Raw genomic sequence first — 27,421 nt, 5'->3', positions numbered from 1 at the left:
TTCAGAGCGGCCTTGGCAGCTCCGTCCCGCTCTGTGGGGCCGGGGCTACGCCCGGGACCGGAGCTGGGATTAGGGCCGGGATTGGGACCTGGACCGGGACCGGGACGAAACGAATCTTCCCGGGCTGCCGACGGCCAATCGCGGCGGCCCTGGTGCGCCCCCGCCGTGCCGCTACCGCCGAGCATGCCGGGAGTTGTAGTTCCCTCTTGGCCATGTCGTCGTTTTGTTGGCGGCCAGACAAACTATAACTCCCGGCAGCCTGCGGGGCTCCGCCGTGCCGTGCCCGGCCGTGCCTACGATCCCCATCGCACCCCGCGGGGCCTGGAAGAAGAAGCGAGTCCGGGAGCGCGCGGGGCGGCGCCTGCGCAGAGCGCGGCTTCCTGAGCGTCTGGTGGCGGCCGCCATTTTGTGGTGCCGCTTCCCTCTCCCGCTCGGGATCTGCGGCCGCGGGACCTGGCGCGGGGGCGACGCGGAGCGGGGGGAGCCGGGGCCGCCCGCACCCTCCTCACCTTCCCTTCGCCTCCGTGCGCCGCCGAGCCCCTCCGGCGCTGCCCCCGGGCGCGGCTGCGGAGAGAGGCGCTCGCCCACCATCATGGAAGACGACGGGCAGCCCCGGACCCTGTGAGTGGGGAGGGGGCGGCGGGGTGGGCAGCGGGCCCGGGGCGGAGCGGGGCGGGGGCAGGGATGCGCTCCCGAGGAGCGGGGCCGGGGCCTCGAGGGGTGCCGGGTGAGCGGTGGGGGCTGAGCGGGACAGAGCCTGTGCGGCAGGGCCGGCAGCGGGGTCCGGGCAGGGGGAGCGGCAGAGCGGCGGCAGGGGAGCGCGGCGGCCCGCACGGAGATTGCGCTGCACCCATCCAAGGAAAACACGGGCGAACCGCAGCTGGACCCGGGGCGTAACGGGGTCCATCCCCGGAGGCTCCGGGGTCCGTCCCTGGGGTTTGGGGGTGCAGGAGGGAGCCCCAAGGCTTCGCCGGGGAGCACAGGCCGCCCCCGGGCCCCCCCTGCACGGCGATCCCGGCGCTGGCAAAGTTCTTTGTGCTCTCCCGGCTGTGGGTGGGATGGGGAGCGCCGGGGAACCGGGAGGGATGGCTTTTCCCTCCAGCGTGTCACGGTGTGGTTCAATAACAGGATATCGGGCCCAGCAGAAAGAAATAACTGTGTGTTGGCCGTGTCTCTCCGGGCCGTTTAGTCACTTGGTGGCTGTCATCCGTTTTCTGTTTAAAAATACAAATCTGAGCATTTTGGGGTTGCTGTTGAGTTCTTTTCAGCTTTTGCAGATGCGGTTTTGATGAATTTTCTTTGTCCTGTTGGCTTAAACGAGGGAGGCTCGCACTTGTGGTCGGGCACTTGAGCGCAGGGATTTTGTGCTGCTGCTGCTTTTAAGCAGTTCCCAGATTTCCAGTGCGGCTGCCAGAGGGTGTTTCGGGCTCTGTGAGCGGTGCAGCATTCGGGCTGTCCCTGGGAGAAAGGCAGGCTCATGCTCGGGCTGCCCAGATGGCAAACACAGCACAGGACAGTGCAAATGAAATCTTTTGTCTATTTAGCTTTCGGGACAGTAGCCTTCAGAAAAGCTCTCCAAGATAGTCTGGACTGAAAGCCGCTCTAAAGAAACTACTGAAACTGAGTGAAATGTCCCGTAATTCTGTTCTCGCCACCAAAATGATGACTTGGCATTTAAGGCTTCTCAAGGCAATTTGTGTTTTTTCCTTCTTTCTAGGTCTGCAAAAGTTCTTTTAAGTCGTTTATAGTATAGTATAAGGACTTAGTCTTTACTCCCTGAGATGCATAGTTTAAATAAGCGTATCTGAAATACTTTTTGTCTTGATTTCCCAAATGATCTGAGTTTGCTTGGCCCTCAGAAGGGACCTAGGTTTGAGTGTTGTTTTAGAATAGGAGGAGGGAAAAGAGCAGAGTCACACAGTGTTTTATTCAGTTTTATTTTAAAGGCTCCTTTCTTCATTATTGAGTCTTTTTCTTTCTTTTCAAGAACTTCTGTATTCCCACTTAGATTTAAAATGTTGTTTTAGTTCCAGCAAGTTTGGGTACCACATTGGCCATGGGTGCTTCCCAGTGACACATTCCAACAAGGACCTGACTTAGTCCCCTTAGTTGCTAACAAGAAAACCATAAATTTGTACTAAGATGTCTGAAATAGCATCTCTACAGCTGCCTCAAATGGTTCATTGCACATATCTGTCTGTTTCATTTGTTAAACTAATAAACAGCATGCACATTAATTTCCTAGTAGTTTTCTAGTAACCACAATCACAAAGGGTTACTTTCCTGTAATTATTTGTAGGCTTTTTGCATGGAAGACAAAAATTCAGCTGCAGCATTTTTTGCATTTTACCTTCTTGTCCCTACTTTTTATCTGAAATGTCTTTAAATTTAGAATAGCAAGTCATGTTTTAAAGATTATTTTCCTGAGCACTGCTTTTCATATAGAGCAGTTGTGATCTCATAAATAAAACTCGCTGTCCCCCAAGAAAAACAAATAAAAATATTGTTAGTTGAACTTCTAAGTTTTTATTGTTTAGTTTATTTGGGGAGGGGGAGGGGAGAGAAAGTGAAGAACAAATTGTTTCAGTAGTTATTGGACCATGTGCAAAAGCACTTGATTGATAGTGTAAGCAGTACTTATTAATGTCTTAGTTTTTCACTCCTGAAGCAATAAATGAAATCCAAAATCTGTAAATTAGGAAGGAATTTTCTTTTTTAACAGTTGCAAGCCATTTTTTTTTTTTTTAATTTATAAAAAGCAAAACCTACCTACCCACTGTTAACTCAGTGTTTATGCCCATCTTAAACAGTTCAGGAATAAGGATGGTTCTGATTTACAGTGCTTACGGGGCTGTTATGTTGTTTCCAGTCATGATAGGTCACTCATGAACCTCTAAGAATTCAGAATATTTTCTGAGGCTTAATATAGAAAACTGACACCATTTGCATTTTTATTTCTTGTGTTTCTTAATTTTATAGAAACATGAAGAATAACCTTAGATATTTTCTGCCAAAAAACTTTCCAGGAATGGGGGCTTTTTTGTGTGGTTTGTCACATGTAATTTTTTAGCTGGTTCTAAAATGAGCTGTGGGCTTCTGATTTTTGTCTTAATAGAGCACTTGAAAGCTCTGTTTTCTATGAGTACTGTTAGATTTCACAGGCTGTATCAAAGTCCTGTTTCTACTTTAAAGTGAAAACTAAACTATCAGAAACCTGATGTGTTGCTAATGTTATCAGCTCTCGCAGACAACCAGAAAAGTAACAAAGTTGTATTTTCTTGTTGATGCTTTTAGAAATGTTTTGTGTGGTTTGTAGGTATTCAGTGACTACTCTGAAGTCACTGTTATCTCATCAGCCTTGCCATGCTGTATTCCAAGTCTGGAATGTGGATGGGGTGCAGGAGTAAAGCTTCACCGGGATTCACTTCAGTTCTGCTCAAGCCAAAGAGTTGAGTTCCAAAACTCATTATGGACTGATATGTGCCTCTTGTGTTCTCTGATAGCTCTACAGCATCTCTGAATTTCAAGCAGTTTGTTATTCTTCGTGTTGCCAGCAGCATTCAGCGGTGTAATTGATAGAAATTTATGTCACAACATCTCTCTGTCTATAGGTTATTGATGTTTGGTTGTGTTTTGTTGGGGTTTTTTTGGTTTGGTTGGTTGGTTGGTGGTGGTTTTTTTTTTTTTTTTTTTTGGTAGCTGCTGATGAATTGGTATTTAAGTGCTTCAGGCTTGCAGAAGGGAGTGAACAGTATTGCCTGTGTGCAGAAAGGCACAACTTTTGCTGCCCTGTCACATCATCCAAGATCACCTGTAGAAATTTAGTAGGTGCTTCTGCCCTGCTGGGTTTTATAACTTTTAAAAAGTTTGCATAATAAATCCTCTAGATTGTATCAGTCCAAAAAGATTGAAATACCATAGAGCAGCGTGTTAGGAGTCTTCTGGTTTCTTGAGGTGTGGTTCTGATAATTTTGATTTCATGAAGTAGAAGATGCTGTACTGTTACATCACGTGTAAATGGAGCTAGAAAAGGGAAAGCTGACCAAAGGCATGGGTAGTGGGTGATTAGCATCAGCTGAGCCAAGCTTTGTGTTTCCAGAAAGGTAAGGTGTCTGCTCCTAATGTGGTGAATACATTTATTTCTTTAGTTCTGTAGTGTTCAGACATTCACACTGGATGTGTTTGCTTGTATGTTTTTATTAAAGTGGTCTCTTGTGCTGAAGGAGGTGATGCTACTGCAGTCTCCTTAAATGGTTACATGAAAGTAACCATTAAGTCTTATTTTTCAGCATATTGTTTCAAATTTCTAGAGGTTTGTATTCGCATATTTTGCATTTAGTTTGAGAGATTTGGGTGTCTCTGGGTGTTGTCCTTGCTACATGAACCTTTACTGTGCAGTATTCTCAGCGTGTGCATTACTGAAGTTTGAGTTTTAGCAACTTGGGAAGGGTGGGAATGGCTCTGACTAATAGTAATATTACGCACCAAGGCAGTGTTTATCATACACATTTGGGGAATTGATGGCCCACTAGCATTTCACATCCCATCTGAATCTAGCAGCCAAAGTAGTCCCGATTTTGTGAAAAGGCAGCTTGTTTCATTCATCATGCAACATTCTCACTTACTGTTTTGCTGAAGACTTGGTGGTATCAAAACCCCACACGGTATATCTTGTATCTTTTAGCAGTTAGTGTAACTTTTCTTACCTCAGTTGATTGCTGAAGAATGGCTTTCCCTGGCCTCTTTTTCTAATTTTTGTCAGCCAAGAGGAATTCGCCAGCTTGATTTTCAGACTTGTGTTTCCCAAATACATGTTAATATTATGCAAAAGAGGATGATGTTTGGTTTTTTGTTAGTGTTAATTGTACTCCTTACTGTATCTGATTTGCAGTTGAAATAATGTTAATAAGACTTCACTGTATTTAATTTCATATATGCTGTGAAGGTTTCGTATTAATGAATACTGTTCTGCAGCATGCAGAGGAAACCAATACTTGGAATAAGTTCACATCACCACTGACCCTTTATGTTGGAATTCCTACTGGAATATACATTTTCCATCTGGTTATAGTAGTATCTGCAAAGGTTAATATTTCCACTAAAAGCAATTAGTGATTTACAATTTATTCTTGGTGAATGATTAACAAAAATTTAGTTAATATTTCAGAAAGAAGTATGAATGAATGTTTAACTATGTAAGTTTTCAGGATAGAACTGAAAGTCAGTGAGATGGACAATTTATCCTGTAAGGTCTCTTAGAATTCTGCAGTTCTTAACTTATCTGCTGACAGGCTTCATAACAATACAGGCTTCTGTTAATGACTTGTGTTAATTCATATGTATTTAATAAGTAACTAATGAGCGCATGAAGGATTTTATTGGATGTTCTGTATTCAGGTGATACTTCAGAAACTCACTCTGGCTCTCGTAGCACTGGAGTCCTTCTGACAAAGTGCAGAATTGCCCCATGGTAGCTGAAAGGAGAACAACATAAACAAACATCTGTTGATAACGTTGTGTGGTGTTCTGATGAAAACAAACAGTGTCCATTTTAATTTTGTTGATCCGGATGAAAGTCCAGCTGTCAAACACAGCTTTCCAAAAATTTTCAAGGGTTGCCCCTCAGAGCAATTTCGGAGCACGCCTTTAGTTAACTGAAAATAAATTTATCTATGAGCAATAAGAAACACTTGTTCACATTTATGTTCGCTGTATTAACAGGTCAGGCTGACTTCAGTTTGCAGTTTTTTGATGTTCTGTAAAAATGAATAAAGTGTATATTCTTTCATCTTCTAAATCATAGAAAGTTCTGCTCATCTTATTGGTTGCACTTGAATTCTTTGTGCCCGGACAGGCTTATTTATATAGATGATGAATGTCCCTCTGCTGATGGCTTTTGACTTCTGTTACTGTGACAAGCCTTTCTCTTTATTGATTACGTTGTTTACAATTTGATTACAAGTTAGTCATATTGTTAAAAGGAATTGAATTTTGCGTTCATGTCTTTCTCACCTGTTATTGTGACCTGGTAAATCTAGGACTTTTATCTAAACTTGATAAGTACTTCAAAACTTGGGAATATTTCTCAAGATTTACAAACTAACAAAAATCAAGAAGCCTGGGTGGTATTAAAATAACACTGCCAGAATTTTGGGGGTATTACCAAGGTGGGAGCTGTTGAGATAGTTGCTGTATAGTGCGTTCCTATGCTGCATAAATTGCCTTGTCTGTTGGTGAGTGGGCTGGCTTTCCAAATGTTCGGGAAACCAGAAAAGTTGAGTTGGTTGCTTGCAAGGCAGCACAGTTTGTCCAAGAGCTGCTCCTGAGCTCATGGGAGTTAGATGTGTGTTTGTACCCAAATTCAGAAGTATTGATGAGATACTCAGTGGGAAGTGAAACTTAAAATATCATTGCCCAGTTGGTTGCTTGTTCTGCACAACATTCTTGAGCAATGTTCTTCGTGGTTTTGACATCTCTGTGCCAAGAAAATGATTGGCACTAGGTCTTGGTGTCCAGTGTTGTCTGAATCGAGCTTCACTTCTCAGTTGTGTGGCCAACGTTATAATTTAGAGACCACATGAGTACTGCATTAAAACTGTGAAATAATTTATAAATACTGTCTTTAAGATACCTGAGGTGTTTGAAAGGGAGATTCTTTATAGGTGTTTAAGTTTTTAAATCCATAATTACATTTTAAAAGATGGTGATTTCTGGTTTAAAATCTTGGTTTTTTTGTTTCCTTGTGTAGCTATGTAGGAAATCTCTCCAGAGATGTGACTGAGGTTCTCATACTTCAGTTATTCAGCCAGATTGGACCATGCAAAAGCTGTAAAATGATAACAGAGGTAAGGCCTTCCACATCTGGGGGGGAGCAAATGTAATGTAACTTTATCCTAAGTTGTCCAAAACAAATGAAGTTGAGGGCTTCTTTTGACATTACTGGCAGTGGGTTTCTTTGGGTTGATTGTGTTTGGCTGTAGGGATGACTCTGTGCAGGGGAGACCTGGTGTGTGCAATCCTGTGCTTTTGCCTGTAGCCCTGACATATCTTCTACCAGCTGGTGATGAGATTCCACTTCATTTAAAAGATTGTTACCCCCTCTTTGCAGAATCACATTGTTCTGATGATCAGAAACCTTATTATTTCAGGTGTTACTCATGGCTATTTTGTACACTTTTCACTTTATTTGAACATGAGCCTCGGTAATTCTTGTCCCTCTTGAATAAATTGTTCTTGGCTATGGATGAAAAGTAAGAAATCCTTCAAAATAAGTTTGACTCTTTGTCAGCTTTTTCTGCACCAGTTCAAATACCTCTTGTCTGCACCAGTCTGTTCTTAAATTAATTTTTCCTTGAAACAAAGTGACAAAATTTCCATAGTATTCCAGATAAAGTCTTTTGCCCATAGTGTTGGTAAGTATTAATGCTTTCTTATCTCCATTGTAAATACTCTGGCACCTTTATGGTTGGCCGCCATTTCTGTGAGCTTTTTGACACATCCTACAAAACTCCCTTCTATTTTTCCTTCCTTCTATGTTTATGACTGGTAAGCTTTGAGCAGGCAGGGACTAATCTGAGCTTCTGCCAGGTTTGAACTTTGGTCCTTCATCTCTGGTTTCTATATACTCTTCATACTTTTTACTACATCTTATGCTTCATACTAGCTTGTAATTACAGATTTCTTGAGGACAGTTACATTAGTTTTATGTCAACATTGTTAATGAAAGTATTAAAAGGCAGGTCTTGTGACTGGAGTTCTTTGGGAATGCTACCACAAACTCCCCTGTGGGCTGCTTCTCCTTTCAGTGGGTCACACAGCTTGTTTGTTTCTTTGTTTTTAGTTTACCATCAGCTTGCTGCTTGTGTAATCACTCTCATCTTTGTCTGGACTAACAATTTCCCATGTGACACTTTTCTCTGCTGAATTTGCTTTAAATTTATTGGAGAAAAATAACAGAAGGCTGACAGATCACAGTTGTTGGTTTTTCTGTGAAGAAAGTTTTGATTGTCATGTGCTCTACAGACATAAGGTGCTGCTGCTCCCACCTTTGGCTGGGTGATAGCTGTTAGCATCAGTTTGGTTTCTCGAGGATCAGATGAGAAATTCCAACAGTTTTACCTTCGTTGAGGCTTTGTGGTTTTCAGATCTTTCCATAAGTGAGACATCTTTATGAAACAAGTATATAAACAAAAACTGCTGGCAGTTGTGCTCAGTCACACAGAGGTGACAGCACTGGGTTCACCTCAGCACCTGCCAACAAGCAGTGACAGAAGTGCAGGTGGATTCTAGATGGCACTGGCCTGCAGCTGCCACGGGACCTGTCCATGGTGTCCATCCTTCTACACTGTGTGACAAACCTGTCCTAGGAACTGAGCCATGGTTAGGTGGTTCTTACCATTGTTAGCACCATCATCTTTTAAAAACCTGTGGTTTTTCTATTTTAGCCAGGTGTATCAGGTCATCCTTTGTCTTTTGTACAGTATGTGACATGAACGCATCAAGTGTTGAAAAATTTCAAGTATTTCTTTTGGGGGTATACAATACCCAGGCTGGTGGCACAGTATTTGTAGATCGTTTGAGCACCTAAAGATCTGAGTATCCGCAAAAGAGATTCTTATGTTCAGTCAAGTTCTCAGTGCTAAAGACCTCCCTACAATCTAAAAGTAAGGCTGCACTTCAGCTGAAGCATAAACTACACTAAATTTCTTAAAGAAGCCTTAAATGGGTTTCCCAAAGTCGTGTGGGAGGAGGGGTGAATTAAGGCTTTCTTTTGGGGGGCATCTGAGGGTGAGCGTGCTTGTAGAGAACTTTGTGACTGAAACTTTTTTTATGGTCTCGGGTACATTTTCTCTCATCTGTTCATTGTGCACCAGGTTACAGACCCCAAGTTCTGCGGAGGATGCCTTCAGACTCCATGAGCATTTTAGGTGTATAAAGGCCTTGTGATCCATTCAACTTTGGTATCTGAGCAGCTTCAGAAGTAGACAGGACTATGTTTGAAGCTGGACAATCCAGTTTTAGGGGGAAGGATTAGACTTGGTTATCAGTGTAAGTGTGTATGAGTTGTCAGAATTTAAATAGGAAAGCTAGAAAAGGTTTCTCTTAACTTGTGTTTCATCTGTGTTCTACCTGGCTCTGGGGAAAGTTGATAGGTGAGAATGCTGATGCCAGAGAAGTTCCTCTGTGCTAGACCCTTCCCTGTCCATGTGAGAAATAACTTGTTTAGGGTAATATTAGTGTTTATCATCTTTTGGTCTGTGCACATGCTGAATAGTTAATGGAAATGTTTTGGTTAGAGTTTTTGTACTCATTACATCTTGGAGGTAGATCAAATCCAGTGTTCAAGTTGGCCTTCACGACATCCTTTCCACTTGATCAGCTTTTCAGAAAACTCTTCTGTTCTTTGCACTTTATACTCTGGTATGTTCATTACTTCAGTGACCTCTGTCAGTGAGTATTTTTAAAGGTGATTTGATAGGCCATCCTACAAAAACAGGTTGTACTCAAGGTTTAACAGAGTTAACAGTCAATTGATTGATATCCTTTTCCCTTAGTCAAACTAGTATTATTTCCCAGTTGTTTGCTATACATTTTTCACATGAGACTGGCGCTGTGCAGCTTCCAGGTTGCTGCCTACTGGTGGTTTTCAGTCAAATAAAAGGAAAGACTTCTTAAGTAGGGCAAGAGAAAATTGGTGAAAATGTGTCTGGGGAATGAACCTTTCCAGCTTTGAGTATATGCATGAGGCAATTTTCTTCTCTCCATTCTTCCCCCTTTTCTCCCCCTTTCCATCCAGTTTGCAGATCACTTTTCTGATCAGTTATTTTTAGTTCAGTAAACTTCAATCCTCCTTCAAAGCAAGCTATCCTTCAGGAACTGCTAGATCTTTAATAAAAAATCCATCTTAATAACTCTTGCATTTAAGTGTAATGTCAAAGGCTATTTCATAAATCTGATGCAAATCATTCTGAAAGTTTCTAGCTATAAGTAATATATTTTCCTGGATTTTCTTCTCAGCAACCCGATAGCAGAAGGGTCAACTCTTCTGTTGGATTTTCTGTTTTGCAGCATACAAGCAATGACCCTTATTGCTTTGTGGAATTTTATGAACACAGAGATGCAGCTGCTGCATTAGCTGCTATGAATGGGAGAAAAATTTTGGGAAAGGTAAGTTGCTCACGTGGTAATATTAGATTTAAAGAATATAGATTTGCGTGAAAATATTAATAAACCCGTTGAAGTTGTTTTGCCAAGATTAAGTATTGATAGAATAATCTTTTAAAAGTAGTGATACAAAAAAAGTAAGTCTTGTTTATGAATTGTATTATTTGTGATGTTCTGTTTATGCTGGTGTTTTATATTAAATGGTGATTTGTAAATGTTGACAATTGTAACCCACCCTTGAATGAACTTATAAAATGTAAGAATTTTGTGAATTTATTCTAAATCTTATACTTGTTTTCAGGAGGTCAAAGTAAACTGGGCAACAACACCAAGTAGCCAGAAAAAAGATACATCCAGTAAGTAATGTAATGCCACCGCATCACTTCTACACAAATCCTTCACAAAGTGGTAAAAATTTATCATAAATGCATTTAAACATAACTTCTCTCCTTCCCATCTAGTGTTTAATAGAATTGTGCAAACTAATTCTTCTGTTTCTGCTTTACAACTGGGGAAACCGGAGTGGACAGATTAAATTGCTGCTGCTCTTCACATGGAATCCTGAGCGTTCCTGGTTCCCAGTGCTGTGTGCAGAGCATCACTTTCTCAGGAGCTGAAACTTTAGAAAGCAGTTAAATATTTGATTAGTAAATTATTTATTTTCAGATCACTTCCATGTGTTCGTTGGGGATTTAAGTCCAGAAATAACAACAGAAGACATCAAGTCAGCATTTGCTCCTTTTGGTAAAATATCGTAAGTATCATCATAAACATTTCCATTATCAGTCAGAAAATGTGATAGTGAAAATGTGTTTCTAAGATGAAATGTTGTTTCTTATCTATTGAGATAATTTTTCTGCTGTTTTCCTTGTGGTGGGTGGGTGGGTAGTAAAGAGGGGTTGTATCTCAGTGTGTTTCACAGTGTAAATACAGTAATGTCATTGTGTTCTGAAAGCAATGTGCTTTGAATTGAATTTATATGCTAATGTCCTTCAACTTCTTATTAAAATTTAATTACTGCTCTAAGTGTGATTTTTTTTTTTTTTTTTTTTTTGGTGTTGAGCATGTGTACAGAGTAGTGACTTGACAACTGGTATATATTGTATCCTGGGTGTGTTTTATGTGCATTTTTGCTGCATTTCATTGGAAGTGTAGAAAACTGGGCAATTGGAATGTATTTCTATAAGCAGCTAGTTAATAACTTGGGAAAGTTTTGAAAAAAGCTAATATTTATGAGAATGAAATCTGGTTTTTGGGATGATAATGGGATGAATTACAACTATCTTAAATGAAAGAATGGTGGCTTTACAATATGTGCACATTTCTGCCAGTTAAGAGAATGTTTCTTTAAATTTCTCATGAACAATTCAGGTGATACTAAATCACCTGGTGTTCTAATTGAACATATTTAACATTACAGAATCTTTGAAAGTGCTAAATTATATATGTACTAAAGAGTACTGCTACAAAAAAAGTCTGTTAATCTTTTATCAGTTTATCTTTATAAAAATCAAAGTTGCACATGAACGTTTTTGTACTACTTTACAGGAATATATTTCTAAGAACAAAATTCTTATTTTTCTCTTGTTCTGTACGCATATTTTTAAATGAATCATAAATCTTATTTCTTACCTCTGCTGTTTTGTTTACTTTGCTTTTTGTCTCTTAATGTGGTAAGTAGTACTGTTTTAAAAATCGATTTAAAAAGAATAATTCAGGTTTCTGTTTCTCAATCTTTATTTATACCTGAGACCTGCAGTTTTTCTAAAGTCCAAGTCACAATTAAAAGTAATAGCATTCTGGTTATTTTGCAGAATTGCTCATAAGAATGGACAGGATCTTGAAGGCTAACTGCAAGGAACTGTGCACACTGGAACTCAGTTGTAGATTTTTTCTCATTTCTATTTATTCTTATTATACATTATTTATATATACATATTTTAGTATTTACATTTTAACATTCTATATTCAGTGCAGTTCTATATTTCCAATCATTTTAACTTACTCACTAAAATTTCTGTGTAAATTTGTTGTTTTCGTACTGGTGTGCTTAGCATTGTTGTTAGTTTTATTCTCCTTTCTTAAATTTCTGAAAATGTCAATTTTTCAAAATTTACAGCTACCCAAACTCCAAAATGATGGTAGAGAATTGACCAAGAAAAATAAAGAAATCTGTTAACAGGCCATGTATGCCTTTTAATTCCTATTTTTTCCTCTTTTTCGATTTTTTTAATATTTCATATATTTTGTATCACTAGGCAGAAGACATTTAACTATTTAGAGAATGCATGGTAAATTAGATAGAATTGTTACAGTAATTTATAGAACAGTAAACCTTAGAGGACCCTAGCCAATAGAATATTAGAAAAGGAAACTTTGTTTCTCTTATACTTCAAATTTGAACATTCTAGTTATAGCCAGTATAGGTTATGTGCATAGGTTGCATGTTTATTACATGTTATTTTTTTTGTCCTACTGCTTTTTTCTAACAGGTAAAGAAGCAATAGGGAGAGTTCAGGAATGACTGTAGTTTTAGGGCTAACTGAATTTATAAGAAAAAATTATGCTCACAATACAGTGTGTGTGGTTCCTTTTAGTTTTTATTTTGCAGGTTATCAATACTACCCTCATATAGCTGTGCTTCTTTTCACAGGGATGCACGGGTAGTTAAAGATATGGCAACTGGAAAGTCAAAAGGCTATGGTTTTGTATCTTTTTATAACAAACTGGTGAGTAATCACAATGCAGGTTTAAAATAGTTCCTCTTTTCCATTTTTAGTTTTGCCTGTTTATGTATTCGCTGTTTATTAGGCTTCACCCAGGGAAACAAATTTACACATACAGGAGCTGTATGTATGTTTAGGACGATGTGGGGAAACTGTGATTCGTTTTCCTTAAATATTTTGCATAGGAAAACCACACAGTTCCAGGATTTGAGGCATATGAAGCCTGCTTGGGTGGTCAGAATTCCTACGTGTCAGATCTGTTTTGGTGTTCTATAACAGTTACCTGCAGCTGTCATAATCAGAGAAAAAGTTTTAATTTCTTCAGATCTGCTAATGCCATAAGATAGTGCAATTGAATACCTTGATTTAGTGTATTTTTCTAGTTACACTTTCTTTGTTCTGTGTTACATCTGAAAAAGCAAGGAATTAATTAATTTAATTAATTTCCTTGTACCCCTCTTCCTTTATCATAAAGTTGTGTTTGGTTTCTGTGACCAGAGGGGAACTGTAACAGTCATGGAATTAAAGTTACTGGATTCTTTTCAGACTGAGTCATTAAAACTCCAATTTGAAATTTCGTATTCATTCTACAAAATTAATGGATGAATTCTAAGCATAGTACTGAAAAGTACTCTAAATTTTCTGTCCTGATTGCTGTTTGTTCCCACAGCAGCTGCACCTGTAGGGTTATGGTGTGACTGTTCTGGGCTGGTACTTCAAGGCCTGTTTTTCAGAATGTATCATTCTGCTAGATTTGGGAAAGTGGGATATAATCCCAGATTTCAGGTACTCCAGCCTGAGCTGTTAATGCATAACACATTTAAGAGAAAATTGAACTCCTACATTGGACTGGGTCAGTTAAGGCTTGGGCTCTTTTCCATGTTTGCCTCAGCTGTGATCCTCAAGCAGGACAGCAGCAAGAGTCATCAATAGGGTGTTTCCTTTTCTAGTCAGTTCATTATGTGTTCACCATGTTTTAGGAGCCAAGGGTGCTTGAATCAATTGGGGTGTTTCTTTGTCTGGAGGTTTGATTTTTGTCTTTTAGATTGAGTTTTGCTTCTCTTATTGGTCATCTTTTGTAATTTCGTTTTTGTGTTTATGTGTTTTCAAAATGAGTACTCAATATAATTAAAACCTAGAAAGATCAAGGTCCTGAGTTTGAGAAGAGAATTCTAGCTGGGAGCAGCTCACCTTTAACTTGTCCACATTTTCTTTGTCCCTTGTGCTGGGCAGTTTTTTCCTTAAGCTTTATGCCCTTGGAAAAGCATTTCAAATGTGCACTATTTGCTCTGCCTGCTTTCTTCCAAAGCAATTGGGAGAAAAATTGCTTCTTCCATCTGTTAGCAAACTTACTCTTATGTACCAGATGTTTCTGCTTACACTGTGAACTCAAAGATTGTCTTCAGTTTCATGTTTGAGATAAAAAGTGGGCCATGGATTCTCCTGTGTGTTCGTACAATGACTTTTAACATGCAGAGAACTTACAAAGCATCTGTTGCACACCTCCAAGAAGCAAAAGAAACATTTAATGTTAGTTGGTTTATTTCAGTGTTTTTACCAAATGGCTTCTGAGGACCTTCTCTGTAACCAGTTGCCTTCATGCTAATTACCGTTTGTCTGCTTGCTATGATTGTTCAGAATTTCATTCTCCTAGTACTGCTACTGGTTTTGTCAGTGGCATTAACTGATAACCAAGTCTTGGGAGTAGATTTGTGCATGGTTTTTGTTTGGAAGTGCTACAATCTCTGTTTTAATCTCTTCAGGATGCAGAAAATGCTATTGTACACATGGGAGGCCAGTGGTTGGGAGGCCGCCAGATCAGAACTAACTGGGCAACAAGGAAACCGCCAGCCCCCAAAAGTACACAAGAAAGTAAGAGCTTCACATCATGCTGTGTTGTGTTTGCTGTCTTTTCGCTGTTCAGTGGGGGAATAAACCATAAGCCAGAATGATATCACTTAAATCATGTATTAGCTTGCCTTCCAGATCTTGATTAGTTTTTTTTGGCATTTTGTATCAGCATTGTGGTGCCACTACTGATCTGTCATAAAATATTGAATGTGTTTGTTAAATGTGAAATTCATGCTTATGTATGAGGTAAGTGTCTGGGTTACTGTCAGCCCACTACTGAAAATCAGCCTTCTCTCTTTACAGATAATACAAAACAGTTGAGATTTGAAGATGTAGTAAATCAGTCGAGTCCAAAAAATTGTACTGTGTACTGTGGAGGAATTGCCTCGGGGCTAACAGGTATGAAGTGTTCTCTTATTTTTTATTACTGAGACTTTCTGGACACCAGGATGGTTACTAATTCAAGAACATTTTATGTTGTAGATCAGCTTATGAGACAGACTTTTTCACCGTTTGGACAGATTATGGAAATAAGGGTGTTTCCAGAAAAAGGTTACTCATTTGTCAGGTATGGACAGAGAAAGCAAAATCTCTGGGTCTTTGCATGTGGTAATGCTTCATCTCTCTGTAATTTCACTTGATTGAACTTGTCCTGATAGTAAAAGCTGTCACTACATATTCATAGAATAATTTGGAACTTGTAAAAAGGGCCACCAACGTTTTTATCTGAGAAGGTGAATGTTTGTGAAAGCAGATATTTTTCTCTGGATTTCCTGTATGTATGGAGTCACTGTTTTTTAAGTAATCAGGTGGAAGTACTGTAAAATATAACATTGGTTTGTTTTTACATTTTTTAGGTTTTCAACCCATGAAAGTGCAGCACATGCTATTGTTTCAGTTAATGGAACCACAATTGAAGGACACGTTGTTAAATGTTATTGGGGTAAAGAATCCCCAGATATGACTAAAAACTTCCAACAGGTAACCTTAACCTTTTCTTTGTATTACAAAAGCAATTGTGTTTATACCTGTAATGACTTCCCAGTTATAATGGCTAAATTTTGTGGTGGAGTTCTTATGAAATTCCATGTTCTGTCTCAGTTATGTTCCAGTTCATCAAATTGGGCTAGTGATTTTGATGGAATATCTGTTACTGTCTTCTGGATATGATCCAAGATAGGGAGAAACTTTGAGGTAATTCTAATTCTTGCTGTTTTGCTAACTGCAGATTAGGTGGCTGTCCAACCAAATAGTCTTTGGGGTTTCAAGCACACACAAATACATTTTTCAGTACAAGGATCTAATTAAGTCACAGTGACATCTTACTTTTCAGATCTCATTATTGCTTGTTTTAGCTCTCTGATTGATATAGCCAAAACTTTGCCTTCAGCAGCACAAATGCAATATACGCCATCTCTAGAACCTGAAGTACAATGGGTTATTCTTTCTGCAGGTGGATTACAGTCAGTGGGGACAATGGAGCCAAGTATATGGAAATCCACAACAGTATGGGCAATATATGGCTAATGGGTGGCAAGTACCATCGTATGGAATGTATGGCCAAGCATGGAATCAACAGGGTTTTGGAGTAGAGTGAGTAACTATATTTAATTTGTTAAAAATATTCCAAGAACGCTGCATCTTAAGTTTCAGGCTCATTTGGGTCGAGGATTGCACAAGGTTTCAAAAACTTTAGGGGGACTCCTGTGTGCTTTAAGTTTATGTTCAGTGCTTGCCATGAGCAGATGCTGGGGTGAGTTGCACTGACTTGTACCTGATGGCACATACCATGTGTGATGGAGGCACAAAGACCAGTGTGGTAAAGCTTTGGGTGCTGGTCTTGCCTGGTATCTAAATATATTCTGGATTCTGACTTGAGGTGCTGAGTCTGAGCCAGGATAGTTGCCTACTGGGAGACAAGGAACTACACACAGACACTTTAACTTGTGCAGTTTCAGAATTTGGGTAGGTTTTTAGTAATGGATCTCTCTAAGACTGAAGTCTTCACAAGTACTCTTTGTTTTAACATAATCTTGAAATAACTTGTTTGCCTAGTTCTCCATTATCTGGTGCCAGTTAAGCATATTAAGTAAGCCCTGACAAACCCATCACTGGTGTTCATGCCCATGAGGTATTGGGCATTTCTTGCATTTCTGCATCACTGATTCAGTTCCAGCCACCTGTGTGTGTTCATGCTTTTGGAGGCAGGTGCCACATCCAACTGGTACCCAAGGTTTGTGGGGCTTTTTTTTCTCCTTTGTTCTTAAAAAGCTCATGATATTTTCAGGAGTCACACGTTGAAGAGTTTAACCTGAATTACTCATTAAAAAGAAGAAATTGTTGTATTTGATACAAGTAGTTGTGTAGGAAGTATGTTTTGATGTTGTTTGTTTTTAAGTTGCCTTTCCCCACTTTTTTTAACCATCCTGTTTCTTTTTAAGCCAATCTCCATCTGCTGCCTGGATGGGTGGATTTGGTGCTCAACCTGCCCAGGGACAAGGTGCTCCTGTAATACCTAACCAAGCTGGATATGGTATGGCAAGTTACCAAACGCAGTGAGCTGGGACTCTGTTTAAAAGTGTGTATTTCATGATAGGCTGCAGTTTCCAGTGACATTCTGAAGACTGGAATGTAGACAATGAAAAAAAAAAAAAAGAAAATATTTATTTTAAAAATGGAAATGTTTGGAACCTTTAGCACAGCTTTGCTTTGGTGAAGGACACAAATGTCTTCTAGTTCTGCCTTTTTAAGTTTTTGTTCATGATGGATATGAACATGTTTTTCTTTGTGTACAAAAATTAAAAATAAAGTCAATAAAGACAATTCTGACTACAAATTTTGATATAGTAGGAGAAATGGCTAATGGATTTGATCTTTAGGTTACCATTCCTTTTTTTTTTTTTTTCTTTTTTTTTTTTCAGTGTTTTATATCATTGTGCTTTTAAGAGAAATGAGGTTGAAAAACAGCGAGTTGCTTTTATTAGTTGAAAACACACATCCTGAAATAAACTGTGGACCAATCACTACAACCTGCGAGACAGTATTGAGTTTTCAAGAAACCTATGGACATAGCTCAAAGTATGTGTAGGTCTTGGAATAATTTTTTAAAAAAATATTTAATTTTTCTACGTGCTTACAGAAAACAACTGATACAATGAATAGTTCAGTCTGAAATGAAAAACAGTACTGTCTGAGAAATTTCACACAACTTTTACTGTCCACATTCAGGCACACGTTGAAACTTTTCAGAGCCGGTTTGCTTGTTAAAACTGTAGTAGTTTACATTTAATTTTGAGAAGTAAAAGCGTTTTTACAAGTATATTGTTTGTATTTAAATCAGACAGTCATACTTGGGCTTTTACACAAAGTTTGAAGGCTACACATTGTAAATATTTCATAATTACAGTGTTTCAAAAGCATGCTCAAACATAGAAGTAGCAATGTAATTATTCAAAGTAATACTTAATATACCCTACTGCTTTAAATGCAGTAGATTGACAAGAATGTGCAAGACTGATATTTCCAAAGTTGGCTATTATGTAAAGTTACATAAAGAACTATAACAAAGAGCCTTAATTTTAATTTCATAAATCTTTAATGCATCACCTTTTTGTCATTAGAAATACAAATTTTTTGCTTTACATTATTTGGTATGTAAATACCTTGGTTAACAACCTTGTAAACCTATTTCAAGGTTATTATAAGTTGTATAGTATCTTGAGTGTTTTGAAAAATCTTGATGTTTTTTAAGTCTAGAAATATTTTGCCCAAGAATTTTTTAACAAGATTGTTAAAAACATCTTATTTTAGAGAATATTCAATGTGCCATTTGGTAAATGGAGATGCAGTTGAAACAGTACACTGAGTTGTGACTTATTTTTAATTAAAGTTTTTGTCTTTATGGGTGGTTTGCATGTGATGAACTTGTACAGAGGCTGGGTTGTTTGTGTACTGAGTGTGTAAATGGATAAATCATGAAGATGTTTAAATGGTATACTTGGGTTATTTCTCAATTATTTTATGGATACGTTGATATAAACTGCCTCAATAAATTTGAAGTTGAAAATGAATGTAAGTTAGATATAAGTAATGTGTCCTCCCTGTGACAGCTAGAGGGTGCAAATGCCTCAGCCGTAATCTGGAATGCTGAGGCAGGCACGGTCGGAAGGGAAAGGGTAGGATTTGCAGTGGTAGTTCAGTGAAGCCAACTTGCATTTTAAAAGGAACAGGAAGCTTGGTTTTTAGAGATGGTGGTAGTTCTAAGTGAGTGTCTGAGAAGCTGTATATTTTCTCTTTTCTGGTTCTGACCATGCAGGTGTTGCGAGGTAGAATAGTCTGTTTGGAAATGGAGATTTGCGGTTGTGTTAAACCCAGCCAGGCTGTGCAAATAACTACACTTATTGTTGTAGCAAATCACATGAGGGTTTTCTTTCCTCCTCTTTTAGTGACGTGTGAAGTAGTACCTTGACTTTTAGATCAGGTTGAAAGTGAGATGTACTGCAAGAGCAGTTTAGTCAGTTGGCTCAGCTGCACCAGAGGTACTTGTGACTCTGGGCATCTAATGCACGCAATAATGACTGAAGTTAGTGTGGAACCACGAGTGCTTGTGCTGGCAGAGTTGGCCCTTTATCTCCTTTCCTCCTTTACAGTGTACGTAGTGTCTTTCCACTCAAGACAGGACTCTTGTCTACAGGACTCTTGTTTTTCTATACATTTTGTACATGTGTGTATATCTACGCGAGGATCGGCCTATACATTGTAGTTTGGGAAAACCTCACAAGTAAGTCTGTGTTTTTGTTACACTCAGCCAGATTAAAAAGTCATGAGTCAGTAGAGATACGAACTGTGAGTTCCTTTAGGATTTCTTAGACTTCACTTGAAATCTGGGGTTTCCACATCCTTCTAGGTGTTTGCCATATGGCTGTTCTGGGTGCATGCTGGTGTGGAGGCAGTTTGTTCTTTAGGCGCTACTGAAGATTTAGATGATGCAAGTACATTGCCACATAAATGCCCATATAAATGGGTGTGAGATTAAGGCAGTGATCTTTCAGGTCTCAATGTGTAGATCACTTTAAATCTGATTATTTAATATGCCTGCTGTAGAGCTGGGCCGTACCTGACCTGTATTTCAGGATGAAAGATAGGATATACCTTCTGATTTAAGTCTTTTGTCATTGATTTTTATACAGCTTTTCTGTAACGGTGATATTTCTTCGCAGACTGCTCAAGGTGTGGGGGTCTCCAGAGTCCTTTAATGTTTCTCTAGCACTGCGAGGAAGAGTTGTAAATTAGATTGCTTTTAACTCAGTAGCATTCATAAATGCATCACTGACAATTTTTTGGCACCAAAGAGCCTCTTGCACCATACTGCTTTTATGAGTGACACTTACACTGTTGTAATTTCTCTAACTACAGAAATCAACCACTACCTAACCCTTACCACTAGAATTTGGATTTCAGAAACACTGATTTATTATGGCTTAAGTTGATGCGTGCAACCTCAACCAAGGTTGTAATCTGCATTTGCAGAAAATGTTCAATAAAAGTGGAACATGATAAAGGGCTTATCCTGTATTTGTCATCTGTCAAAGCATTGTCCCTCTTTGCTGTAGAACTGACAACAGGCAGACAAGGCTGAACTTGTAAACTATGCACTTGCAATCATGTAAAAGATGTTTTATTTAAAAAATTTTCGTACAAAATCATTTTGTATTTTGCCGAGTTGCAGTAGTAAGGCTGTAAATCTAAGGTTACGTGTAGCTTCTCATCTGTCCTGCCTCCTTGTGTATATTTGCTAACAGTTTTTAGACATACTCTTCCTGCAGAACCTTCTTCTTACTGAGATAACTTCATGAGAAGCGATTCACTGTACCAGAACCATTGCCTTCATTTCACTCAAAAAAGTCTCGCAGTGAATAAGGCTTAGTTTTGCAGAAAAATAGTGATTTGTTTTTCTTGTGTTTGTACACAAGGAAGCAGACTTAAACTGTATGGACATGATTAGTGTCTGATACTTCTTAATTATCTGACTGTTTTTGAACAAGGGCACAAGTGTTTGTTTTAATCACGTAAAACTGTTTCTTGGTCAGCAATAAAAGATTTTGTTGCACTGTTCTTACATTGCAAGATACAGGCAATCTTTTGTTCAGTATGCTTCCAAAAAATGGGTGGGGTTTGTGAAGAACTGCCTTGCTCCAGCTTGAATTTTCATCTCTAGATATAATCTGGGATCTGGATTGTGGCTGTAAGAGCAAAAGAAAGTTCTGTTGAAAGTGAGTGAGAATTCATTTGTTCTGATCTCATGTGGTGCCTGTCCCACATTGATAAATTTAAGGGTGTCACGATGGAATGAAGTTTCTGTTCAAGAAAAGGCAACTGCAAGGCAGTAGCTTCTGGGAAAGGTCTTTGTCGTGTTTAATTTCAGCTGACTTCTATGAATCCAGTTGATTGTTTAAAGAAAGCCCTTAAAAGTTGTGCTTTTCAGTATCACGTGGATAAAATCCCATCCTGCTGTACTATAATTTCAAATCAAAGAAAATGCTGAAGTGTTTACTGAATGTTTTACTTGAAAAAGAAACAGGACTTCATGTTGACAAGTGAACACTGATTGTGTTGTCCTTCTGAGGCTGTGTGCTGATGTAGATCATGAATGTGTGAATGACATGCTCTGCTCACTGACATTTAAAGAGTAATGACTCAAAACGTTAATTTGACATCAGTAATGATTATTTGAATACAAGTTATTCTTGCTTAAATACACAGCTCCCTATGCTTTGATTAAAGCTCATCTGAATCTTACTGGTTATTAAAGTGTTCTTGATATGCTGTGGGAAAAACATGGCTTTGCCTTCTGTCTTAGTGTTGAAGCTGTCAATAAGACATCAGAGTTGCACAGACTGTTTTTTGTTCCGAAGAAAAACACTTAATGAAGTTGTCAGGGAATTCAGTGTAAACTGACTTTTCTGTGCTGATGGGTGATGGCGTTTGAAGGTTTCCCTTGTAAAACGGTGGCTCAGTTTCCATTCCTTGCATGAACCTGGCTCTCTCCGGGCTCAGATTCTCAGCAGCTGTCTTTCCCAGCTGCGGGCGAGGAAGGGAGGAGGAGGAGGAAGGGGAAAGATGGTGGGAGTAGGTGGTAGAGCCCAGTGTGCCTGGTGCAGCAGCAGCAGTGCCAAGGCAGACTGTCAAACACGTTTAGGATCACAGCGGGTTTTACACAGACACTGCAGCAAAACCCCGAGGGTTGTGGTCATTCAGACACAAACTTGCTTTATCTGCTTGCTTAAAATAACGTGGGTTTAAAATTACAGAAGTAGAAACCACATAACCTCATTGGTTCCTCAGACAATAGGTGCATATTAATCAGCCAACGTAGAACACTGAAGGTGACTAAACAAATAAAGGAGCAAATTGCATTCAGCATCTGAATTTGTAGACTTTTACGTACTGTAGACCTCTTAGCTTGGCGTTCTGTTGCGTGTCTATATTGACCTTTTTATTTGTATAATTGAAGTAGTTTCAGATATGCACAGCTGCTTGTTGAACGTCTTCCCATGCTTGACAGCTTCTGGAGCAGGGATGGATAAGGACTGAAGAAGAATTGTAGGTCTACCACATGAAACAATGGATAATGCTCGCATTTCCTGGATGGAAATTGACTTACTAGAGCCAACTCTGTAGAAGTATAAATATGACAGGAGATGATGAAAAGCTGCTGTCTTCTCTTTGAGTAGCTAGTTCTTTGACCTTAATAAATGGGGAATTATTTCTGGGCTGTTGTTCCATGAAAAATGCTCTTGATGTGTTTTTTGTTCCTTTCAGTGGGGCAGATCTTTTTCACTCCACAAATGATTTGTTTCCTTTAATGCTCGGTTGTCAAGTGTGAGGGGAAAGACCAATTGATACAATTTATTGCTTATTCCAAATCTTCCAACTCAGGTACTGACTGGAGGGAAAATTACCCTCTTAGTTATTAAAAGAACTATTTAATTTTGCAATATACCTTTGTAGAACCGTTTCTACTTCAGTTTCACTTGCACCCAAAAGCACAAGGAGTCTACGCAAATACACCTTGGACTCAACTGCTTCAGGCTGCTGTTCCATCCTGCTGCACCAGATCTCATTGTACAGTCAAAGGCTGGAAACATTTATACCTTGCTCCTTGCTTTGGTAAAGTGCAAAGCTTGTGTTCTGTACAGAAGAAGTCTGTTCTGTATATTTGCAAATACGCAGAAAAGGCTGAGGTGCAATGTTTTCTGAACTCTTGCTATCGTGGTGTGAACTGGGACTTCTTTCATTCCCGGGTACATGCTGTGGTTTTTGTAGGAGGAATTTGTGTTTGTGACATTATCTAGAAACATGGCTGACTTCAGACTAAAAAATAAAATGTGAATGTTTCTAGGATACTAGGTGAATGTTGCCTCCTGCTTGGATTTATGTATTCTATTGAACAAGGATATGAAGGTCCAAAAACATCTCTCAAATTACCTAAAATTGATATTTTCTTAAGGGAACAAATCTGTATAAACTTGCAGTATGCATATAACAAGATCTTGTTCCAGAAGTGTAACAGCTCTTCACTTGTACTGCTGATACATTTTGAAATGCTCAGTACCTGAGGTCACAGCACCAACAGATACTGCTGAATGTATGCTGCATTTTGAAGGCGAGGTGATGCTGTGTTCACATTGACTTCTGAAAGTGTTCCGTGCAGCATCTTTTTGTTCTGTGGGTTTTTTATGGAAGAACACAGAAACTATCGTACAAGATGTATGCATAGAAATTTCCCAAGGTATGTGACATTTTACTTTGAATTCATGTTCCAAGATCACAGTGTCTAGTGCAAGTGTGTGACAACCTGCATGACTTGGAAGTTGATGTTTCCTTGAAATGCTTTTACAGCAAAACCTTACTGAAAGGTATTTCTGGAGTCTCTCCTGTCTGATTTCTGAGTAAAAGATGCAAGGTACCAGTTAGAGGGATCCAGGTATGTCTGAGTTTACTGAGGCTCTAGAAACAGGCATTCCTTTGTAATTGTTTTCACTATAGAAAATGCCTATGGATATTAGAATTGTGAGTTCTGATTCAGTTATTGTCAGGGCCATGCATCACTCATTTTCCATGCTCCTTTTTGCTGTGTTTCTCACTTTAATTATGTTTCTAGTCAACAGAGCTGTACTTGCTTTTCATGCACCAGGAGACAAGTCTGTTGTATTTGCATCTGGTTCTTAGCAGAAACACACTGACCTCAGGTATCATTTTTAATATTTTACTGTAATGCAGAAGTCATTGATTTATGTTGTCTATACCTGCTTTGATATTTATAGATGGGTGTTGAAAGCATGGGTTAAATATATATATTTTTTATTTTATTTTATTTTCTTCAGGTTCATACCAGACTGAACATTTCACAAAAACTGGGTTTTCTTTATTGCACCCCCCATTCAGTCCTACCTATGTGCAGTCCAGAAGGGCTTAGAACGCTTTTAAGATTTTGATGATTTCTTATTTCATTTCTAGTTGAGTATAAGAATATTTTACCAAGTCAAGATTTTTATTGCTGTGCAATTGCTTATTGAAAACCACATTTGTTCATCTCAAGACTTGATTCATGGTTCTGCTTTATTTTCTGAAAGCTGGGTTTAAGTCCTGTAGGTAAAAAAAAAGGTATTTTTCTTTGAAATTCAAAGGCAATATAAAAGGAAAATACAATTCTTTCTTCTTTATAGAACAAAGTTGAAGGAAAAAAAGTAAGAGTGGTTCATCAGTAAGGTTGTTATCAAACCTAAATACACATTTAATATTAATCTAATGAAACATTTTCTTCCCTGTCAGATGCAAAGACCATAAAACTAAAAAAGTCACAATCACACTTAAATTTCAAGCTTTGAAAAAACTAAGAAAATGCAAAGATCATAAAACTAAAAGAAATCACAGTCACAATTATCAAGCTTTGAGACACTTGGTCTTGTTTTTGTGAGTGCAATTTATGAAGAGATAGGTGTAAGTGATGTAAGGTTGGAGCACTACTGGAGTTACTCAGCCTATAATTTAGTCTCTGCATGTTTGAATTCGTTGCCAGAGTTTTGCAGTCTGTATTTTGGCACACAAAGCTGCTGGAGTTGGAGGTACTGAGGAATGTTCCACAAGATTAGGGATGAAAGTTGACCCTGTGAACCTCCTTATACTAGAAAGTATTACAAAGGAGCGGCTCTGAGCTTTCTGTGAGTTCAAAGTGAGGAGTGCTAAACAAATTCCCCTGATTTATTTAGGCAAGCCTGAAATAGAATATAATTTTCTACTAGAATTCTCCTCAAGGCTGTTTTATGTTGTGTACTTCGCAGGAAGGCTCTGTTTATATTTACTCTGTGTGTATCTTATTAAAAGATTAAAACCTTTTATTATCTGCTCTTTTACTCTGGTATCTAATACCTACAAACCTTGATTTGGCTTTGAACTGTGAAAAACCACCCCAGATCTTAGGATCCAGTCCCATTGCTTCCTCTGAAAGGACAAAGGTTAACCACACTGTGCTGTGTTCTAGCAGCCAGTCACTCATTGCTTTGTGGTAAAGCTAAAAATGTCTGTGCTGAAGCATTTGGGTAAAATCCCCCTAAATCTGAGTCCCTGCAAGTTCACTATACTCTGTGCTTTTCAGCCTTGGCTGATGAGGAAGGAAAAGCTTTGAAGCCATGTTTGCCAGCCCATCATGAATATCAAGATGTTAAGATGAACATTGATGAAGTTTGAAACCTGCCTTTATTGAACCTGTGATACTCTGAACTGTCTATGATTTTTTTGTGCACGAATTCTTGATGAAAAATGCCTCATTTTTTGGCCAGCATTTAGTTAGCAGTACAGTATCTAATCTTATTTTCTGCTCTTAAACTTTAAAAGTCTAAAATCTGATTTTAAAGGGCTGGGATTTTTTGCAGAGAAAAGAGTTTCCTCCTTTGAAGGCATCCTCATCGTTAACATTTCTAATTTTAAGTTCCTGTCATCACATAAGTAAGTTCCACCTCTACTGAAATCAGTTGCATTATGTTGATGTAAATGAAATCAGGTTTAAATCATGAGTTGGGGTTCTCACAGTCTGTTGATTAATTTTGAGTCTTCCAACTGCAATTTGGCGTTGAAATGAGCTGTGCATTTTATGAATTTTCTGTGATGTTATTCATAGCTCAGCATGTTCCAGAATAGATTTTTGCAATGGCAACAGCTAAGCACAACTCCTTTCATTTCTTTTCAAATCCAGCTCTTTATATTTAAGTAAAATTACTCTTCAGAATACAAGTCAAATTTTAAAATAGAATCTTTGTCTGAAATCACATTATCAAGTGTGCGTCTGCCTTTTTGGGTGTCTTGCACATTCTCTTTCCCCCTACACGCATTCACACCTGTTCCTGCTGGTGTCAGTGGGAAATCTGCTGAACTTTATCCCAACTCCAAGCTGCCCTGGTTTGGATGATGAGCAGCCCAAGGCTTGCTCTCACACCATGTGCTAACATGTCATGTGTTTGCAGAATGGAGCAGGAAGAGGCTCACAAAAGCTTTCAGGGTCACTTTTAAGGGCGCTTGACAATAGAACAGATTTCAGTTTTAAGGGTTCCCAATTTGTTAGGTGTCAGTGGTAAGTGCTCAGAGCACACCATCCTCTCTATTGCATGGCCTGCAGCCAGAGGTTATGAAACACGTGTATGGATTCATTTTTAAGGGAAATTTTGCCTTGTGAAATTAAGGAAAAGCTAGTAAAAAGGTGATGCAAGGTCTAAAAATCAGTGTAGAAATGTAGAGATGTGGCATGTGGACACTGGCACTGTTTGAATTAAGTCATAATTTGCTATATATATGGGTGTTGCAGCTTATTTGTGGAAAAGGATGATAAAAACACCAGCAAACGAACCGTGCCTGAAAATCTCCACTGAATTCACCTGGAAGGAGAATTCCCTGAATTTGCTTTGTCTGATGAAGCACTGGGACTCGGACACGAGAGCAGAACACACAGAGCAGCGTCCGGAACATGACCCTGAGAAGTCAGGCATTGGTGTGCCCACCTGGGATTCTGCCTCTGCAGGAGTATTTTCAAGAAAAAGGGGCAGAAACAAATATTGGAAACATTTGTATCGAAGCGAGGAAAGGAACCCAAAATGCCTTTGATCCTAAAGGTCAATTTGTGGCCGATCTGTAGGTCTGGTTTCCTGTTACACGAATGGACCAGGAGCTGGGCTCTCGGGTCTCTTGGGAACACCAGCACAGGCACCACGAGCACAGTCTGACCTCCGAACAGTCTCACAGTTCTTATGTGCTCCCTCAGCCCCAAATCCTTGACATTAAAGCTAATCCGGTAACTTCTTGTCAGTACACTGCCTCAAAGATGATGTAGTTGTCCTAGGAGTACGAGTTCCTAAGGCTTAAAATAGAAACTTTGGGCTTTGTGACCTGATTCTGAAAGAAAAATAAAATCTGGTGATGTCTGTACCGCTTCAATGTAAACATTCTGCCTGGATTACCTGGCACTGGTGGATATGACTAAAAAAAAGCTTTGGGAAGTGCACGTCCAAGCTGTCATCTCCCACCCTCTGCCCCCTGCTCCTCTCCCGTGTGCCTCTGCACGTGCTTCATCTCTCCCAGCTGTGCCACCCTGGCCCTGCTGCTGCTGGGGTGTTACACCCTGCTCTGCT

General features: G+C 39.2%; 1 protein-coding gene across 3 annotated transcripts; it reads left to right on the top strand.

The window, feature by feature from the left end:
- The first annotated feature begins 340 nt into the window (after positions 1-340).
- Positions 341-20,855, top strand: TIAL1 (TIA1 cytotoxic granule associated RNA binding protein like 1). 3 transcript variants are annotated; one of them, XM_040072253.2, is made up of 12 exons: positions 341-621; positions 6,749-6,845; positions 10,069-10,167; positions 10,466-10,520; positions 10,831-10,918; positions 12,818-12,893; positions 14,654-14,762; positions 15,045-15,140; positions 15,225-15,309; positions 15,599-15,722; positions 16,195-16,334; positions 17,183-20,855. In XM_040072253.2, exons 1-12 carry the CDS (start codon positions 593-595, stop codon positions 17,298-17,300), a joined length of 1,116 nt encoding a protein of 371 aa, XP_039928187.1. In that variant the 5' UTR covers positions 341-592; the 3' UTR covers positions 17,301-20,855. The 3 variants fall into 3 exon arrangements, with proteins under 3 accessions (XP_039928187.1, XP_039928186.1, XP_058277470.1); XM_040072252.1 differs by having other exon boundaries at positions 393-621; positions 10,018-10,167; XM_058421487.1 differs by lacking the exons at positions 341-621; positions 6,749-6,845; positions 10,069-10,167 and adding an exon at positions 11,979-12,351 and having other exon boundaries at positions 10,468-10,520.
- Positions 20,856-27,421: the final 6,566 nt, after the last annotated feature.

This window comes from Hirundo rustica, chromosome 8 (genome assembly GCF_015227805.2).
Source record: "Hirundo rustica isolate bHirRus1 chromosome 8, bHirRus1.pri.v3, whole genome shotgun sequence".
Taxonomy (NCBI): Eukaryota; Metazoa; Chordata; class Aves; order Passeriformes; family Hirundinidae; genus Hirundo; species Hirundo rustica.
The sequence above is the reverse complement of the archived record's forward strand: the minus strand, read 5'-3'. Positions and strand labels throughout refer to the sequence as shown.